Genomic DNA, 20,755 nt, shown 5'->3' on the forward strand with positions numbered 1-20,755 from the left:
GCCCCTATGAGAAGCATCATCTTCCATCATCCCAATGTTCTAAGTCCTTTGCATGTCAGATCCTTCAAATAGATGTCCTAATGGTTTTGACATGATAAAAATATAAAACTTAACAATTGGAAATAAGAGCTCCTAAACCTTCCAATATTAGTGGGAGCTTATGAATGAGACTATCTAGAATACTGTCATGAACCATGAGGCATCTAAATCAAGAACTATGTTAGTGACATGTTCAGGGAACATATAACAAAATTGGGCTTAAAACATCATTTAACTAGAGGAGTCATTTCTAATTATTAAATCAACTGTTTGCATTTAGATGGAGGTCTTCCAAGTGTCCAAGATGTGTGTTCCGTTAGTTTGTTTGATCATTCCTCCTGCACCATTCATTGTCTTAGGCATGCATTCTTGTTTGCATAGCTAGGGTGATGGTGAACTTCAGTATGGCTTTTGTCCAGGCACTAACACATTTTAAATCAATAGAATTGAAACAAAAGACTTTTGCACATAGCCATTTTCATTTCACTAGAAACCGTGCCATATTTCGATTTAAAACAGTGACAGTACCACACGCCAGGTGTAAGTGAATATCTGCTGAGCATATGAGCAGTCATCAGGTTTACACTGGGCATTAAACTTTTCAGTTGGAAGAAAATCCTGAAGTGCCAGAATATAGAAAATCACTTATTATTGTTCAAGCCTTTATTAAATAATAATTCTAAGACCATGATAGTCATGAGTTCAGGAAGAAAGCGCTGGTGGTCTCCAGGCCATATTTCATTGGGAAAGAATGAAATCCAAAGTTTTAATTCCAAGAGTCCACTCTGAAGAGCACACAGGTGCTGCTTACTTAATTGTGACACACTTCAAACCCCCACAAATGCAGACTGCAATGACAATGACCTTCTCTTACACAATGGGAGCTACTTCTACACAGAAAACAATTTCACTGATGCCAAGGCCATCAAAGACAGCAAAAGAAACTTCTTTTTAGCAAAATAGGACAATGAAGGCTTCTTTTGATAGTAATATTCAAGCTGCAGGACGATTCGGGTCTCTGGTAGCCAATACTGAACAGCTCGATTTTCAGCTTCTACCCCAAAGGCTCCAAGCCAGAGCCCAGGGTGCAGGCAGTGGCCTAGCAGAGAAAGGAGGCTTCCACAGCCACTGGGTAGTTTCATTATTTTTGTGAAATTCATTTTAATTTGTGGTTTTGAGGAATTGTGGCTGGCTCTGGAAGCAATCATCAAACAAACAAAAATGTTGGGGGAGAGTAAATACATAGGGGTAGTAGTTCCCCTTCTCTATGAAGAACAAGTTCTAAGACGTCCACACCCAGGGGAGACTCGAAGCCACAGACGGTACTGAACCCTGGATATACTATGCTTTTCCCTGTATACACATGCCTATGATAAAGCTTTACTGAGAACTTAGGCACAGGAAGAGATGAAAAATAATTAATGATAAAATAACTATAACAATGTACTATAACAAACATTACTTAAAACTTATGAATTACTTCTGGAACTTTCCACTTAATATTTTCACACCACAGCTGATCATGAGTAACTCAAATCAAAGAAAATGAAATCTCAGATAAGGATGGGGGACTAATAAATATGTGTGTGTATATAATATTATATATATGTACAAATCCCTAAACAACACTAGTATGCTTGCATTTGCTGTAGTTTTTTTTAGAAGATGTACTCACAGAAAATGCAGGTGGTCTGGACTTCAGCAAAGGAAAAGTTCTACAGTGTGGTCAGGTAGAACAGGGAAGGCATTTGTTTTCCCAGGTGGTAAACAGTGGTTAGAATCCCAGGCTAATCCATTCCATTTTTGAGACAACATGGAAATGATAACAGTTGTAACCTCTACTCCTGTTCTTTTCTCTGGGTTTCACACTCTGAGTTCTTCTACCACAGCCCTTGTACCTGCTCTAGTCTCTTGTATGAGAGGAGCTGGAGGGAGTAGGGTTTGATTTGGTCAGGTCCTTCTCTCCTGCCAACCAGATCCCTGGTCTGGAAGATAAGGTACCTCTCTCTGGTATGGAACAGTAGCAATTACCATTGAGCTTTTGTATGCACAAAGTCCCTCACTGGCCAGATGTTTGAAATGGGGAGCAAAGAGTAGAGGATGAACCCCCACTGTCAGCCATGCAAGTACGGAGCTGCCAGTCTTAACACCCATAGACTCAAGCCTTCAGCGACTTCCAACAAACTTACAGTTTATCTTCTGCAAGGCAGACCCAACTTCCTAACAGTTCCTAAGGGCAAGTCTCAGAAGTCACACCATCAAGTGTGGTAGATGTAAAATCCCAGCCAAGGAGGCCATTATTTCTGACAAGTCTAATTTACGGACACTGTTAATAGCTAATTAACACATTAAAGTGCTGGGGCATGAACATATTTACTTAGAAGTTCTCTGAAGTATAATTTATAGTTAGTTCTCCTGGGAGAAACGGCAAACATGCCCACTAACAAAAATAGATGGCATACACTAAAAACAACTCTGGCTGAAAATGATCCTCCATTGAGGTTCAAGGAGTGCTCCCAAAGGAATACAGACGAGCAATAAACAGAAATCACTAACCCATTCAACCATGAAATTCTCAAGTTGTAAAATATAGCAACTTTAACGTAATGGATGCTTTTGGAGGAAACCTTCACGGTGTCCCTTAAAAGTCAGGTGTTTTCTAAACGATGGGACCTTATTTTCAATTGCAGCCAAGCAAAAATGAAAACATCCTCGTGGTGGATACAATTCACTAGTTGCACTGCGCTAGTTGCTGAATTTTTAGAAGGAAAAAAGACAAACACTTTTTACCATGAAGGTGCCAGAGGCGGAGAAGGAAGCTCCTCTCCTCCCAAAGCCACAGCCAAAGCCAAAGCAAATGCTTTTTTTGGCCAAGAAGGCAGTGTTGAAAGGCGTCTCCAGCCACAAAATAAAGAGGATCTGCATGTCACCCACTTCCGGCAGCCCAAGACACTGAGCCTCCAGAGGCGGCCCAAATATCCTTGAAAGAGCTCCCCCAGGAGAAACAAACTTGACCACTGTGCCATCATTAAGTTACCCCTGACCACAGAGTCAAGATAGAAGACAACAGCACGCTTGTGTTCATTGTGGATGTCAAGGCCTACAGGCAGGGCTGGTGCTGTGGTGAAGTGGGTAAAGCCACCGCCTGTAGTGCCAGCATCCCACATGGGTGCTGGTTCAAGTCCCGGCTGCTCCACTTCCCATCCAGCTCTCTGCTATGACCTGGGAAAGCAGTAGATCGATCTCTCTCTCTGTCTCTCTGTAACTCTGCCTTTCAAATAAATAAGTAAATCTTTAAAAAAGAAAAAAAAGACCTACAAACAGCAGGTCAAACACGCTGTGAAGACACTCTGTGACACTGACAAGGTCAAAGTCAATACACCCATCAGGCCTGATGGAGAAAGAGAGGGATTTGCTCAACTGGCTCCTGATCAGGATGCTTTGTGTGTTGCCATCAAAATTGGAATCACGTAAACTGAGTTCAGCTGGCTAACTCCAAACATGTTTTTTCTTATATTAGTAACTTTTCTTATATTAGTAACTCTGTGTGTGTGTGTGTGTGTGTTTCTTGGTAGATTCTTTGAAACAAGAGTGCCATGGTGGGAAGCAGGAACTCTGAATTTCAGCTCTGGTGTTTCTACCTGTGACGTGCCCCTGATCATACTGTTGCCTGATCTGAGTTCCGTTTTTTCTCATCTGTAGAACAGGAACACAGCACCCACTTCACAGAATAAGGAAAACCAACAAGGTATCTGACAAGGAATAAGAAACTCCTCAAAGCTTCCTTTCCATGACCCTGAGAGGCTGAGTGCACGCAGAACTGAGAGGTGGATTCTCAGCATGGTGTAATATTAAATCCAGACTTCAGCTTTGCCATGCCTCATTTCCTCAGCCGGAATAAACTGGGGTGGTCACGGTACCCCCTGAGGGCAAGGAATCAGAGCTTTGAACTCATAGGAAATTCAGAATAATGATCCCAACACCTGCATCCAAGACGCCTGTTCTTCCATCAGACACAAGATGAGGGAGTTCTGAGTCCTCTCTCTCTCCAATCTAGAGCTCCTTCCTGGCTTAAGGGGAGGAGTGGGCTGCACAGGCCTATGGCCACCATGGCCCAAAGGAAGGTATCTTTCTCCTACCGCTTTAATGGCAATGTCAAGACCAGCACCCAACAGATGCACCTGCCCTGGAAACACATGCACAAAGTAGACAAGTTCCAGAAAGTTCCACTTGCAGGTGGGAGAATCAGCTAATCAGCTCTCCTCAATACGAACATGCAGCTGTGTGATGTAACCCTTCTGGGAGAGACAGAAAAGTATTTCAATAGGAAATGCTCTCTGAATGCTCAGAAGACCAAGGTGTCAAGGAAGAGACTGATCAGCATGATTATTCCACGAATTTCTAAGTCCTATAGGAAAAAACAGGTGTCATAAATTTAAAAGACAAGCAATGGTCTGCAATGGAAGATATATAACAAATCACAGAGTGACAGATCATTTTAAGAGGAAAAAACCAGAACCATAGGCACAAGATACGGACAAATTGCAAATGAGAAAAAAAAATGGTCACTAAACATACAGTAAGATGCCAAAACTGCTGGTAATCAGGGAAATGCTAATTAAAATAACAATATCTGTCATCCAGAACACTGGATGAAAAACTTAATAGCAAGGGGCCGGTTTGAGTCCTAGATGCTCCACTTCCGATCCAGCTCACTGCTAATGTGCCTGGGAAAGCAGGAGAAGATGGCCCAAGTTCTTGGGTCCCTGCATCCACATGGGAGACCCTAAAAAGGCTCCTGGCTCCTGCTCCTGGCTTTGGATCGGCTCAGCTCTGGCTGTTACAGCCATCCAGGTAGTAAACCAGCAGATGAAGACCTTTCTCTCTATCTCTCCCTCTGTCTGTCTGTAACTCTACCTCTCAAATAAATAAATAAATAAATCTTTTAAAAAAGAAAACCTTAGTGGGAAGAATGGGGAGAAACAGGTAGCCTCTTACATTGCTGGTAGAATATAATTTTGCAGTATAAACTGAATATGAAAATGCATATTTATTGCTCTGACAGTAGTAACATGTCTCAGCGGAGCAGTCTGCAGAAATACACACGAATACAAAGAGGTGAATACAAAGATTTTCAGTACAGCACTAAACCAACAAAAAGCTGGAAAGGATCCAATGTCCACAACGAGTAAATGATTAAATGTACCAATTTATTCAGACAAATGAATACTATGCTGTAGCTAACAAGACTCACTGCTATCTGTACCAACTTGGAGAGATACATGACCAATTTTAAAATACTGCAGAAAAAAGGTAGAACGATGTCATTTATGTTCACAAAAGGCATTTTCTGTAGAGGTGGTAGCTGTACGGCCTCATGAAAAGTACTAAATGCCACATGAGTTGTTCACTTTATAATGATTAATTTTGTAAGGTTAAACCTTTCACCTCGATTAAAAAACACGTTTTTAGGAGTGGGCATTTGGTGCAGTTCAGTCACCATGGGGGAGTCTGCATTCCATCCCTGAGGACCTGACTTCTGATTCCAGCTTTTTGCTAATGTGCACCCTGGGAGGCAGTGGATGATAACTGGTCCCTGCCACCCAAGTGAGAGACCCAGATTGAGTTCCAGGCCCTTGGCTGCAACCTGGCTCAGCTTTGGCTGTTGCGAGCACTTGGGTAGTGAACCCGTAGACAGAAAATTTCTCTCTCTCTCTCTCTGCCTTTCAAATAAAATGAAAATACACAAAAATATTTAAAAATTTAAAAATTGCAAACTACCTGAATGCTATGCTAGGAACACTAAACAAATTACCATGCACTCAAATACCAGTGACCTATTATTATGCAGCCATTCAAAACTCAAGGACATTTTAATCACATGGGAAAATGCTTTACAATGCAATGCTAAAAAAAAAATAAGCAGGCTAAAACTGTGTATCTGTTATTATACTAATTATGTTAAGTAAAAGGTGCAAAGAAAAAACCAAATCACTTTCTCATCACAAGTTGGGTGGCCTATGAACCCCACTGGTCTCTGCTGCACTTGCCCACTGGCTCCAAGGCTTGCCAGCTGAGCGCTGAGTCCTCTTTCCTCCTCACTACCCCCATCAGGATACCACTGTCCTGCCCTCACTAGTCCCCTAGAGCACCGATTCCTCCCGCCGCTGTCCCACAGAAGGAAGCGCCCTACCCGGCACCATCTCAGGTAACAATGGAGGTACAAAGGGAAGAACGCTCGCAGCACAGCAGCTGTCAACCCCGGGTTCCTGAACGTAAACCACAGGAACAAGAGGCAGCCTGTCCATTACCTGGATGCGAGCTTGCAAAGCACAGGAAATTCAACATCTGCGGGGGAAGAAACAGGGTTCCGGCTGCTTGTCCTACACAACAGGACGCAGACCCGGGCGCCACCCTTCTAAACCCAGATGCCTTGTCCCTCATACAAGGTGCCATCAAAAACCACATTGAGCAACAGGTTGCTTTGAAATCGGAAAAGACCCCCCACATCTGCCTAATTCAGCTTTGGGTGGCAAACACCATCTCGCAGGAAACCCAATCTTGTCTTTCATTCACCCAGCTATGCTAATAAAAAAACTGCAAGAACAGGCATTAAAAACAAACACACACGTCTCAAATCTAAAATTAACGCAGATGATGCCTTTTAAGATCCACCTTAGTTTCTTACTGTAAAATCCTGGAAGAAAAGTCTGCGACTTAAGAAACCACTAGGGCTGTTACGTCGACTATTCAGTTTTCTATCTGAATTATCCACCTGTCGCTTCAAGGCAGTACAACACACAGAGACCCCCTAGCTAGCTAGCACAACGCAGGCGAACACCTGCAAAGCACCAGGCGGGGAAGCCCGCACAGCGGACGCGGGAGGGCCGGACGCACCACCTGCGGGTCCACGCACCACCTGCGGGTCCACGTTCTGCATGGATCGGAGCTAATTGATTTTCCTAGAATTTGGAGCAAGTGTTAAGGCGTAGGCGGGCAAGTTGACAGAAGAGCTTTAAAGGAAACAACAAAACTCCTGCAATATGTTTCTCCTTTTTTCCTGCCTGCTTTGAAAGGAACCAACAAAGCGACGTAGGGAGCTGGAGCCCGCAGATCTGGCTCTCAACAAGGCCGTTTAGTGAGGACCCCGCTTTGGGTGCAGTAGGGAGGAGGGGACAAGCCCCGGCTGGAGCTGTCCCAAGAGACGCGGGACCGCCGGGCCTGGGGGTCATCCCACCCGGGGACCCTCCCCGGCTCCCTCAGGCCCGGGGAGAGGTGGGAGAGGGGCCGGGCCTCGGAGGAGCTCGGCCTGGGGGTTCCGCCGAGGGGGTCCTGGGGTGCAGGAGGGCGCCCCGTCGGGCTGGCCGCGCGGGGCCGAGGGGATGCAGACCGTCCAGCGCCAGCATGGAGGGGAAATCCTTGCAGTTGGAGACGCCGGTGGAGTCGGTGACGCACGTCTTCCATAGGTTGGCCCAATAGGTGGCCGTGGTGATGACCGTGCCGTCGATGGTGGACACCTTCCAATAGTCGGTGGGCAGCGTGGAGGACACCAGCACCCAGCCCGAGATGGAGACCATGAAGGCGATGATCTCCGAGGCCGTGCTCGCCATCCCGCCCGCTGCAGCCGCGCTCGCGCTCGCGCCGGAGCTCCCACTGGGCGCCGCGACCCCCGCGCGCCCGGCCCCCGACTCCGCCTTCCGCCGCCGCCTCCGCCCCCGCCCGCCACCGCCGCTGCCCCGGGACCCGGCGCTAGGGGGCGCGCGCGGCCTCGCACACCCACGCCCCGGCAGGTGCCGGGCTGTGGCGGCGGAGCGCATGGGGCGCGCACCAGGCTCAAGTTCCGCCGAAGCCGGGTTTACTCCAGCCGGGCGGCCCCTGCAGCTCGCGCATAAGAGAACAGCTGTCTTGTTGCAGCGGCGCAGGGACTCCAGGCAGTGGACAGCCTGCTGCGGCCCCCAGCCTGCCACCCCCGACCCAGCCCTGCCCACGGCAAATAGCTTGGCTTCCTGAGTACCTTGTAAAAGCAGAGCAGAAAAACAGCCTTTTGTGTGCCCTGAAAGGACACGGTCAGCTACCGCAGCTCTGGCTGCTGAACTCCATAGAGGCCTGCGCGCCACTCTTGTCTGCGTGACTCTGCTTGGCTTGTCACCGGGGATCACGGTGCTGTCTCTGAGCTCGAAACCGGCTTTGCCTTCCAAATTCTGTAGTTCTTTGGGGCCGGGCAGTATGCGGAAAGGCCTCGTAGGCACAGGCCTGAACTCAGGGCAGCAGCAGATGGACAGCCCAGGCTCCACGGCAGCCGTCCTTGCGATCTTGACCTTGTGTATTGCAGACGTGTCCCTTCCCGAGGCCCTGCGCATGGAGCGTGCATTTAAAGGTTTCTGCCTGTTGCTCCCTTCCAGCCCCTGGTTCTGTGGGCCTGTTCTGTGAAGTGAGGGTTCTATCACAGCCAGCCTCTCTCTCTCTCTCTCTCTCTCTCTCTCTCTCTCTCTCTCTCTCTCTCTCTCTCTCTCTCCTTTATTTTGAAGTAGGAGTTACACAGAGGGATAAAGAGACAGATAACTCCATCCACTGGGACACTCCCCAGGTGGCTGCAATGGCCAGGGATGGGTCAGACCAAAGTCAGGGGCCAGGAACTTCATCCAGGTCTTCCACATGAGTGCAGGGGTCCAAGGGCTTGCGCCATCCTCTGCTGCTTTCCCAGGCGTATTAGCAGGGAGCTGGATTGGAAGTGGAGCAGCTGGGGTCAGGAACCACATGGGACGCTGGGGCTGCAGGTGGCAGCTTAACCCTCTGTGCCACAGCACGGCCCCCCACTGTGAGTCTTGCTTCATTTTTTACGACACCTCCACCTTTGGCACCCAGGTGAGGAATAAACTCATGTATCGCTTCTTTCCCTCATTACTGTCTCAAGGTAAACATAAAGATCAAGGTGTACTTCCAGCTCCTGGGGTTACAAATCTGGGCATAAATGGAGGAACAAAGACACTGGTTTATTATGGGGTTATTATTTGTCCACTTAAAGCTCTTGCCGTTCTTGTGTGACCTTTCAGGATCCACTTCTTGCCAAAAGTAACCAAAGGTCTGAAACCCATAAATCAAGTCTGCTACAAAAAAAGGCTAGTTATCAGCCCTGTTTCACAATCTTTGCGTACGGAAACTCTGCTTCATGGTAAAGAATTTAATTCTTCTTTGTCGCTTTTGTTTTGACCAAATGGGTGCAGAGGAAATTAGAGGTGACCAGGTGGCCATAAGGAAGAGAATACAAAATCATCAAAACTCAGGCTGGCATGGAGACTGGTGGGACACGATCCACATTCACACAACTGTCCTATTTGCAGAATGATTTTCAGCCCTCACTTGAGGATTCAGGACCAAGAATTCCAGGCACAGCCAGATGCCTTGTCTTCTGTTTTGTTTTGTAGGTCCTTTTAGAAAGTTTTTCTTTTTATTGGGGCTCAGAATGTCTCTTTAAAAAAACAGATTTATTTATTTGAAAGGCAGAGTTAGAGAAGGAGAGACAAAGAGAGAGTTCCTCCAACCACTGGTTCACTCCCCAAATAGCCACAGTGGACAGGGCTGGGCCAAGAGCTTCTTCCAGGTCTCCCAAGAGAGTGCAAGGGCCCAAGGACTTGGGTCATCCTCCACCTCTTTCCCAGGTGCATTAGGTGGGAGCTGGAGTGGAAGTGGAGCAGCCAGGACTTGGCCTGGCACCCATATGTGATGCCACTGCTGCAGGCTGTGGCTTTAACCCGCTGCACCTCAGTGCCGGCCCCAGAATCTCTTTAACTTGCACAGAAATGCTGCCATGATCTGCACCCTGACAGCACCCCAAGTGGTCTCCTCTTGGCTGTGCAGCTACAGGGAGGTGTGCTTCATGCACTCTTGGTTTCTGCAGATGGGGTGGGAGTGAAGAAGGCTTGTTTGGTGGATGCAGTAGGTTACCCACTGGCCAGCTCTCTGCCATGTTGGGTTCACTGTAGATCAAGCTTAAAAACAAAATTTGGGAAGCACCTTCCTAACCTCTTCCTTCTCCTGTTCACAGTTATTCCAATCTGTGTCTGCCCAGTGGTGACTCCAGAGTACCTGCTATCCTTTTGTATGAGTTGCCTTTTGAAAGTACTGCTATCACCTGGTTTCTTGCCCTTCAGTAGATTTTCACTACTAATCCTTTTAAAAAATTAATATGTTTGCTAGGCAGAGTGATGAGAGGGAGGGAGAAGGAGGGGGAAAGGGAAGGGGAGGGAGAGGGAGAAGGAGGGGGAAGGGAAAGGGGAGGGAGAGGGAGAAGGAGAGAGAGAGAGAGAGACTATCTTCCATCTGCTGGTCTGGGCCAGGCCAAAGTCAGGATCCTAGACCTCCATCCTGGTCTCCCACATGGGTGGCTGGGGTCCAAGCACTAGACATAGCTTCCACTGCCTTCCCAGGTTCATGAGCAGGAAGCTGAATCAGAAGTGGGACAATGGGGTCTTGAACCTGCACTCCAATGTGGGACGCCCATTATTTTAAGTGGCAGCTTAACCTGCTACACTACAATACCAGCACCCTCTACCATTGGTTTTAGAACATATTCCTTTCTGAATCATCTGTTTATTTCTTTTTTAAAGATCTATTTTTATTAATTTGAAAGGTAGAGTTATAGAGAAAGACAGGGAGAGACAGAGACATCTTCTACCCACTGTTTCACTTCTCAAATGGCCACAACAGCCAGGGCTGGGCCAGGCTGAAGCCAGGAGCTGGGAGCTTCTTCGAGATCTCCCATGTGGATGGAGGGGCCCAAACACATGAGTTATCTTCCATTGCTTTTTTTTTTTTTTTTTTTTTACAGGCAGAAAGAGAGACAGAGAGAAAGGTCTTCCTTTACCGTTGGTTCACCCTCCAATGACCGCTGTGGCCGGCGCTCTGCGGCCTGCGCACCATGCTGATCCGAAGCCAGGAGCCAGGTGCTTCTTCTGGTCTCCCATGGGATGCAGGGCCCAAGCACTTGGGCCATCCTCCACTGCACTCCCGGGCCACAGCAGAGAGCTGGCCTGGAAGAGGGGCAACCGGGACAGAATCGGTGCCCCGACCGGGACTAGAACCCGGTGTGCTGGCACTGCAGGCGGAGGATTAGCCTAGCGAGCCGCGGCGCCGGCCTCTTCCATTGCTTTTATCAGGCACATTAGCAGAAAGCTGGATCAGAAGTGGAACAGCCAGGACTTGAACTGGAGCCCATATGGGATGCTGACATTGCAGGTGGCAGCTTTGCCACTACACCACAATGTTGGCCCCCATTTGCCTATCTCAGATCTGATTTACTGTTTGGAAACACTCACACAAAAATCACTAATCTTTAATAATAGTACAAAGTTTGTATTTTTTTAAAGATTCATTTATTTATGTGAAAGGCAGAGTTACAGAGAAATCTTCCATCAGCTGGTTCACTCCTCAAATGGCCACAATGGCCAGTGCTGGGCCAGGCAGAAGCCAGGAGCTTCTTCCAGTTCTCTCCATGTGGTCCCTACAGGGACCCAGGGACTTGGGCCACCTTCCTCTGTTTTTTCCAGGCACATTAGTGGGGAGCTGGATCGGAGGTGGAGCATCCATGACTCCGACTCTGAAGATGGAAGCTTAACCCGCTGTGCCACAGGCCCTGTACTATATTTCTTTACCTTGACAGTCTCTGTTTTCTGTGTCTTGCTGTGACAGATATTCACGAAATGTGCTGATGATTTTTTTCTTGCTACTAGACAATGTCCTGATTTACTTTTGACACACACAAAAAGCGTATTGTGACCTTTAAGACTCAAGCGGTTCCTCATTCATCAGCTGTTTGGCTATAAATTCTGTCTGGATTCAGAGACACATTGTGTGTCTCTTAAAGAAAGACCTATAAACCATGGTTCTATGTTTTAGACCAGTCTCTCAAAGTTAATTTACAATACAGTATAGTTCTAACTATTGAACTTAAACATCCATAAACCCATGTCACCGATGCAACATGGCTTTCAGATGAAATAAATTCTTAACTCAAGTCCTTCCTTGTCCTCTCTCTCTGCTGCCTCACCAACCAAAGAAACCAGCACCTCCCCGGGGGGCCACGGCAGTAGCATTTATGAAGCTTCCAATGTGTGGCCAGGCTGAAAACCACCACCCTTGACCAGCTAGATCAGACCAAGGTCGTCATGCCTATGTACTTGATGGATTTTTCTTTTACTTTTACCCTTTGACCTTTCTATAAGATTAAACAATGCTAACCTTTTTTTCTTCCCAAGAATGAATTGCATATTTACTGTAGAAAGTTAAATTTTCAAGCCCATGAGTGACCAAAGAATGCAAATTGTTAACTTTCTTTAGTACTTACAGAATATTATGTAATGATTCAGGCATTCATTTTAGAATGTCTTATAGCTTAAGCTTTTCAAACCAATTTAGTCAGAATAATCCTGAAAGTATATGTAAGAATGTCCAGAAAATGAAAGTGGGTCAAAAAATATTTTTACAAAGAAATAATGGATAAAATGGCCCATTTCACTTTAAGATTATAGAGTCCCAGATAAACTTTTCAGTTAATCTGCAAACCAATTTACAGAGAGAACCTTTCAACTGATAAATGCTTCCTTATTTTCTTTAGGATTCTGTTCCCTGAAATTTTTATTTAACTATTCATAACAGACTACTCTTCATTTAAATGTAACAGTGAACACACTGAGAAATTTGCTTTCTCTAAATTGTTCAAGGTAGCATCTTAATTAACAATAATTTGGTCTTCACAAACGGCTGTAGATTTCTTCTAGTATGAAAAGTAATTGATCTAAAAATTAATTTAAAATGTCCTGAACAGGTATACCTTCTGAGCCTGTCTACTGTTCTGGCCTAAGTCACTGGAATTCACTTCGGAAGTTACTGCTCTGGCGTTATCATGGTTGTTAAGGAAAAACAGAGGAGCCTGCCACCCCAGGGAGGTTCAAGAGGAGCGAAAACCAGTTTAGCCAACTGAACAGGAGATTTGCAGAAATTCTTCGCTTGAGATCCAGTTCACCTGCCAACAACACAGGTGTGCCTTTCAACAGTTCAAGGATTTTCTAAGCATCAAATCTGGTTTCAGTATACATTAGCTTTTTCCTAGATTCCAGCGAGATGGCGTGTTGCTAATGGGGTGGGAAGAAACTGGAGTCCTGATTAAAAAAACACCAACTTCCTAGGAGCCAAATATTGCTACAACGCGTTAAAGAAGACTGAATGCCGATACCAAGATATTAAAATAGCATATCTGTGTTCCCTTTCCTTCCGCTTTCCCTAACACTCTTAGTTTATCTTAATGCTCTACCCAAATTCTGAGATATTTAGAATGAAAACTATAGAGTGATTAGGAATGATTAAGGAATGAACACATTTTCAACATGACACCTCTGTTCATTTATAAATGTTCATATGCACACACACAGAAACAAAGGGGCTTCAAAAAGTGAGTGAAAATGGAATTTTAAAAGTGTACTTTGATGTAAAATGTTTTTAAATTTGTGCATAGTTTTGTCATAATATGCATTTTCTGTGAACAGTTTGAAGACTGCTCACATATATGATTTGAAGGGGTTTTGCACCAAAATAAGCTATGTTTTCATTTCAGTATTCCACAAATTTTTGAAGGATCCTCATGCATATTTGTTTTGCAAATTATGAATATACAAACAGTTGCTTTGTTTTGACATTTGGTAACCTCTGAAGATGCACTACCTCAGAAAGTTTCCACAGGCTCATGACTAGTCAGTGCCATATACTTTGTGGGGGGTTGTTCTGCATACATCCTTTGAAACACATCCACCCCAATTTTAAGGTATTTTAAGATCATCAAGAGTCCTCTCAAGCCCTGGGAGGGGTAAGTTTTTGGCTGTAGTAGCTCATAGCTCTCTTAGTGAATATCCTGTCGTGCCTGGAGTAACTCTAATTCTGGGATGCTGGAAACTTCCAGGGCTTGCAAATGGTTGGGTGCATTTGTTGGCCAATACGCATTTGATGAGTACTAATTCAACTTGCCACCCTGGGTCAGGTCAACAAGTAAATCTATATGTTTTGAGGAACTCATTTTATTTCTCTGGGTTATGGCTTCCTCATTTGTAAAATAAAGAAGTTACTTTTGGATGGCCTTTAAGACTACTTCCAACTCTACAAGTCTCTGGTCCATGACTTCTAATGAACTCCATAATTCAGTCAAAATCAACAAGGAGCTAAGGGGAGTGAGAGTAGCCCTTTGATGTCCTCACTGCTTCGTTTTCCAGCCACTTTGTCTCTGCCACCTTGAAGGGGGTTTATGTATGTGGGGTGGCAAGGGGGCTGTGCATAGAGAAAATCTATTAAAAATCTCTACATGTAATCTCACTTCTATTTTGCTTTCTGGTGCAGTTTTTAATGCTTATTTTTGATTATCAGAAATATAATAGGGCATAATAATTCCATTAATTTAGGAAACAGAGTAATGTAACAGACAGGGGGAGATGATGGAGACCGCGAGCCGTGAGAGAAAATTCTAACTGTGTGTGCCTTTGGCCAGTCACTTATCCTGCTCAGCATCACGTCTTCAAATATAAAATGGGGATAAATAATAGCTTCTTTCAAAGGCATTGGAAGGATTAGAGACAACATACATAAAGGACTGGAACATGGTAGATGCTTAATGAGCAATGGATGTTATTCACATTTTTTCACTTCCTTGTCTCTTTAAAGTGACAAAATTACGTTTTCCATAAACGTGATATTAATCAGTGTTAGCCTGCACACATCAAGTGAATATGGATGAACTGTATCGCAAATCTTGAACTTGAAAAAGCAGACAGTGTGCGGTAAAAGGCCAACCAAGAAGGGGCAGGTAGCAAGAGCAAGAGCAGAGAGAGAGCCAGCAGGAATAAGAGCAGGGAAATCAGTCCAGAGGGGACAAGTCGGGGCAGAGAGGGCATCCACAGGGCAGGGAGCCCGAGGGCAGCTCAGTTTAAAGTGGACGAAACACTGCAAGACAGAGATAGTGAGGGAGGAAGGAAGAGAACACAAAATGGACAAGGGGTGAAAAGTGGGGAAGTCAGGAGGCAATGGACTAAGCAGGGAGGTGAGCGAGACGGTGCTGAGTCAGGAAAGTGATAGAGCACCCTAAGGAGAGTGGACAATTCTCTTCACTGCCCTCACTTCACTGTATCACTAAGAGTAAGGGGTGGGAGGTGGGCACACGGCCCAGCAGTTGGGACGCTCATGTCCCACATTGGAATGTCCAAGATCACATCCTGGCTCCAGCTCCTGGCTCCAGCTTCCTTCTAATGCACACTCTGGGAGGCAGCAGTTATGGCTCCAGTGCTTCGGTCCCTTCGGGAGATCTGGCTTGAGCTCCCAGCTCCTCGGCTTTGGCCCAGGCCAGCCCCAACCATTGTGAACATTTGTATTATGCCGGGGGACATGGGGAGCAAACAGACAAAATCCCTGCCTGAATATGGCTTACCTTTGTCTACGAGATCATTTATGACAAAGAGGAAAAAGCTGGTGAGGTCAAGAGGGTACAAAGTATGTTTGTGTGTGTCTATGTGTGTGTGTGGGTGGGGGGAGTGGCGTTGAGGTTTCACAAGTAGTTAGAATGCCAGCCTTCCTAAAAAGATGGCTCCCAATAAAGACCTGAAGGCTATGACACACCTGGTCCAGGCGGAGCAGGACCAGAGCGGAGCGTGCAGGACCTGCCTGGATGACCCCAGGGAGCAGAGAGAAGGAGAGGGAAATGGGTGGGAGAGGAAGGCAGAGAAGTGAGGGGTGTCTTCCTGTATCTGTGTGGCTCTCCATGTGTCTGTGTGTCTATCTGTGTGTGCTCCCTATGTGCATTTATGTATATATGTGGGTCTGTGTGTCCAGGTCTGCACATTTGTGTGTGTCATGTCTGGATGTCCTGGAGTATGCCCATGTATGTGCATGTGTGTGTCAGCCTTCTCTCTGTGTGTCATGTGTGTCTGTGTCTGTGCCCTTGTGTGTGTGTGTGTGTGTGTGTAGTATGTGTGGGGTATAGGCAGGTTTGTGCAGCTTACAGAGTGTCCTAATGGCTATCACTTATAAGTTATCACTTACTGAAATAAGCAACCCTCTAGGTGAGCAGATTTAGGTGGGTCAGGTGGGGTAGAAAGGGAGGGGAGGGATTCCAGGGAGACGTCTAGGCAGGGATGCCAAGTGAGGAGTGGGATCTACAGCCCAGCGATGAGGGCAGAGGTTTATGCTAGAACGTACCTTTTGGGGGTCACCTGTGGTGGGATGGTGTGTAAAGCCATGAGAGCAGCCAGACCCACTAGGGCTGAGTGCAGACGAAGAGAGAAAAGTCCGGGACAGAGCCCTGACCTCTCCCACCATTGCCAAGGAGATGAGGAGGCACGGCCAGCTCCATGCGAGAGGAGCCAGTGCACACGTGCTGGAAGTCGCGTCCAGAAAACTAGCTTAAGGAGGAGTGGAGCGGTCCACTGATGGATGGTGGCAACCCCAGTGAGAAGAGCAGCGTCAGGAAGACTGGTCATCGGAGACAGCAGGGAGCGCCTGCACGACCTTGAGGAGGTCCGATTTCCGCGGAGAGGATGGGAGGTAGGTTCGAGGGCAAGAGGGAGAGAGAAACAGGGAGAGTGAAAGTAAACCCCTCTTTAAAGGGGAGAGAAAAAGAAAAACCTGAATGATAAGAGAACTTTCAATCATATCCAAAAGCCAAAAACGACCATATTTTATAAGGTTCTCAAAGACGCATTCATGCCGAGAAAGTGCATACAAGGAAATGACTAGGAGGTGCTACGGTCAGGTTTGTGCCGAGTCATCTCCACAAATCTCGTATTTTTGAATAGCAACATGGGAAGAAAAGAAATCACAATGGGGATTGTATGCTGATAATACGGTAGACAGATAATGGCCTCATCTCTTTTTGTGGTTCAAAGCAGTGGCTGTTTCTATGTTTGACTTAGAGCTAATGAAAAGATCAAAAGAACAAAGTTAATGTCATGTTTTGCCTGTGATTATTATGACTACCACACCTCTATGATTTCTGGCATTAATCTTTCTGACAAATATGTCCTAACGAAGCTGCTTCCCCACCACAGTTTGTCCATATCTGTAATCCCATGGAGTTAAGCAATGTTTTTCACCAGGCAGAGCACTGTATGAAAGATTATATTGTAATTTTTTTCACAAAGCAAATAAAGCAGCCAGTGGAATTTGGTGAAGCAACCTGCGTGACATTTGTTTTTGAGTTTCTAACGTTTGTATACCGTAGAGGAGAAAAGCATATAACAAAACTCGGTTATTGCAAGTTCTTTTCCAGATAAGAGGACCACAGAAATGAAAGCATGGGCATTGTAGAACTGGGTATATAGAGGCATTTAATAATTTATTTTAGTTAAAAAAGATAAATGACTTAAAATAGTAGATGGAACATTAAACATAAATTCTCAAAATTATCTATTACTGTCTGATTTTTATTTGTGCCTTCAAGTAAATAATCAGCTTACATGAAGAAATACTAGCAAATTATACACTTGTCATTCTTCAGATAATTAAATCAATATTCAAATAATTGATCTCTATTGTCTTAAAATTCATTGCATATAATACATAAATATATATTTATCAACTGAAGAATGTTTCTACAAGGGGTTTGGAATCACACACTATGAATTTAGGAAAATATAGGGTATTTTTGTTTTGCTGCCTAAAATCTACAAGCAATAGCTTGGTGTAACTTCACTCACAATTAGGGTCACCGGTTTCTTGTACCCTTTCTCCTAATGGCCAGTTAATTTGGACTTTCAAGGCCCTTGCATTTCACTGATTCAGGGAAAACTGTGCCACACTCTAGAGTACACGCACCTCCACAGTGCTACCTGTTTGAAACCCCACGTATCCTTTTCCCTCAGCACCTGGAAGGCCCTGGCTGATTCTCATTCTCAGGCCAGAAGACTTCTCAAAAAGTGGATTTTAGATCCTTGTATATTCTGCTGCTTGCTTTACCTTTACCTACCCAAAAGCAAATATGAATGTGCTCTTTCCTAACCATGACTTTTTTTTTTTTTTTTGCTTTGGTCATGCCTATGACTATGACCTTTTGATGCTCTTTTTTTTTTTTTTAAATTATCCAGTGATTGTAGTGAACATATTTACAGTGCACTCTTTTATTTCTGGCCAACCCGGGCCCGAGATGAACCACAGGTGTGATTACATTGCAAAATCACATTGAGGTGCAGGTATTTGTACAGCCACTTGGGAAGTCCACATCTTATATAGAAGTGCCTGGGTTCAAGTCCTGCCTCGGCTTCCAATCAAGCCTCCTGCTAATGCACACTTTAGGAAGCACCTGGTAATGGCTCGAGTACTTGGTTCCCTTAGCTCTTTGCTTTAGCCTCACCCAGCCATTTGGAGAATGAAGCAGCAGATGGAAACTCTCTCTCCCCCTGCTCTATTTCAAATAAATACAAATGAAAAATAACCCACATTGACTTCTGAACTATATAGACTCATATTTCAAATAAAATAATTTTTATACACAGGAAATAACTGTATTTAAATACTGTCATGTCTTCCACCTGCCCTAACTCCTACTGTTATAAAATAATGAACATAGAATATAATTTTTCACATATGAAAAATATAAGGTCATAAAGAAATGATACATGTTTGAAGAGATAGATATATTTACCCTGATTTGAACATTACACAATGTTTATGTATATCAAAATACAAGGCACCCCATAAAGATGTACCATTTTTATGTGTCAGCTAAACAGACAGAAATACATAGGATTATTTCACTCTTTGGAGTAATTTTGTTTTGTTTTTAATCATTAAATTTGGGTGCAATGTATGGAAAAGCACTAAACTGGCATTTAAAGGACTTGGCATCTACTCCAGCTCTGTCACCACCCATTGCTAATCTACATTTATTTGGGTCCATTTTTCACATCTAAAATGAGGGTATGAGGGTGGGGAAGTGAGTGGAGTGAACAGGATCTCTAAAACTGCCTTCCTCTAACCATCAAAGGAGGAAATACAAAAACGCAGTGGGAGAATGTTGATTCCACCTTCTCTTTCGACAGTGCCACAAAGGCAAACAAGAACAGGAGACCGGAAGGAAGGGAGAATGAGGAGAGGCGGGCTCAGGCAGAGCCTGCGTGGTCTGCGCACGACGGTGGTGCTGTAAGCACGTGTGCCTACAGGAGGTCTTCCAGGAGTCCCTTTTTCGCCACCCCAGCCACAGGCTGACCCTTCCATTCTCAAAGCTTCCTTGTGTTTCGCCAGGACTGACTCCACCCACCTGCTTCTCCTGGTTATGGTCACTCGCTTATATTCGGCTCTTTAGCTAGAAGCAAAGATCAGTAACCTACAGCCTGATTGTTCCAGACTTTGCCCTGCCTCCAACAAGGCCTAGAAAGGAAAGGCCAACTCAGTTTATTTTGTGAGCGTGGCCTAAATTGCCTCTGGATCTGTTCTGGGGCACTGGTGCCTGTGTTTATTTTCATAGTGAGAATTAAGCATTTGGTGGGAGGTCCCTCAGCAGGTTAGTGACAAAGCCAGCGTTGGAAGGCACAGCTGTTGAGTTCTCAGCGTGGGCTCTGGGCCACGTGGCCACGTGGCCAGTCCACCTGGTGTTCCTAATCACACACTTCTCAACTGCTAGGAACTTCCAATACTCATGGTTGTGGACAAGCTTTATAAAACTTCACACATTCAAAAGCACCAAACTTCCAAATTTTGAAACTGGAAAACTATCACATGTCTATTTCAATCCAGAAAACAGAAAAATGTCATTGGAGAGCAAACTGACATTGTCGGTCTCCATGGAGAGATGCAATATTTCAACACACAAAACTTCACTGGTTCTCTTAATTACTCCAGATCTGAAAGTAGATTACAGGGCTGCTCATACTTTTACAGGAGACAAAGGCAGACAGCTTTCGGAGCTAATATTTTTTTTCTCAGCCAGAGTTACAATCTGAATATAATTTTTGTGTAATTTTTTTCTGCTAATTTCAAGACACATAAATGTTGTGTATATCTTATCTAATTCATACTAAAAACTAAAAATTCTGTAACTCATATATGTCCTACTAGATTTCAGTAGTAAACAATGCTTAAAAGGAAACACTTGTTAAAGGGTAAAGATTATCCTTTTAAGGCTGAGTTATTGTATTCTATGGGATGTTATACATTTCTGTAGAGCCAAAGGAATTATAATCATTTGAGCTCAAAATAATGAGCCTCCTCTTAATTCTATGGTTTTTCTAAAAAACAAAACAAAAAGAGGAATGTGTAGGTGTTCTTGCAATAATATTGTGTAGAAAATATAATTTCAGAGTAATTAAAAGTTTCCCATTGAGAGAGCAGCAAGATGGCGGAATAGGAAGGGAGCACATTGATAGTTCGTCAAGACACACATTAATAAAAGTGGAGATACTGCAGGGTCAAGGAAGAGTAGGGGAAGAAACAGCAGAGGAAACTCTTCCGGAACTAGTGATTCACAGTGGACCTGCGTGGAGAGCATGGGAGCCCAAGTTCGGGACACCAGCGGCAGACTCAACGCACCAGCGCTGGAACGCGAGGTGAGCCGAACCTCAATAGCCCGAGACACCAGTGGGCAAGCGGAAAGAGGAGACTAGAGGGAACGAGGCTTGAAACTCCGTGGGGAAAAGTTCACCAGGCTAACTAGAAGAGAGAGAGGAAAAAAAAAAAAAAAGTGACCGATACG

The 20,755-nt window shown here is 45.0% G+C and overlaps 1 protein-coding gene across 2 annotated transcripts in view; it reads right to left on the reverse strand.

The window, feature by feature from the left end:
* The window catches only part of CLDN10 (claudin 10), a 130,030-nt gene that overhangs the window by 14,474 nt on the left and 94,801 nt on the right, over positions 1-20,755 (reverse strand). The window contains exon 1 of one of the 2 annotated variants that reach the window (XM_062195276.1): positions 7,430-7,655. The exons of the other annotated variant lie outside the window; for it this stretch is intronic. Coding sequence (XP_062051260.1) covers positions 7,430-7,649 — 220 coding nt within the window. The 5' untranslated portion in view covers positions 7,650-7,655. Of the gene's footprint in view, positions 1-7,429; positions 7,656-20,755 lie in introns of those variants that run through there. 2 annotated transcript variants of the gene reach the window in all.

Source organism: Lepus europaeus, chromosome 6, assembly GCF_033115175.1.
Source record: "Lepus europaeus isolate LE1 chromosome 6, mLepTim1.pri, whole genome shotgun sequence".
Classification (NCBI taxonomy): Eukaryota; Metazoa; Chordata; class Mammalia; order Lagomorpha; family Leporidae; genus Lepus; species Lepus europaeus.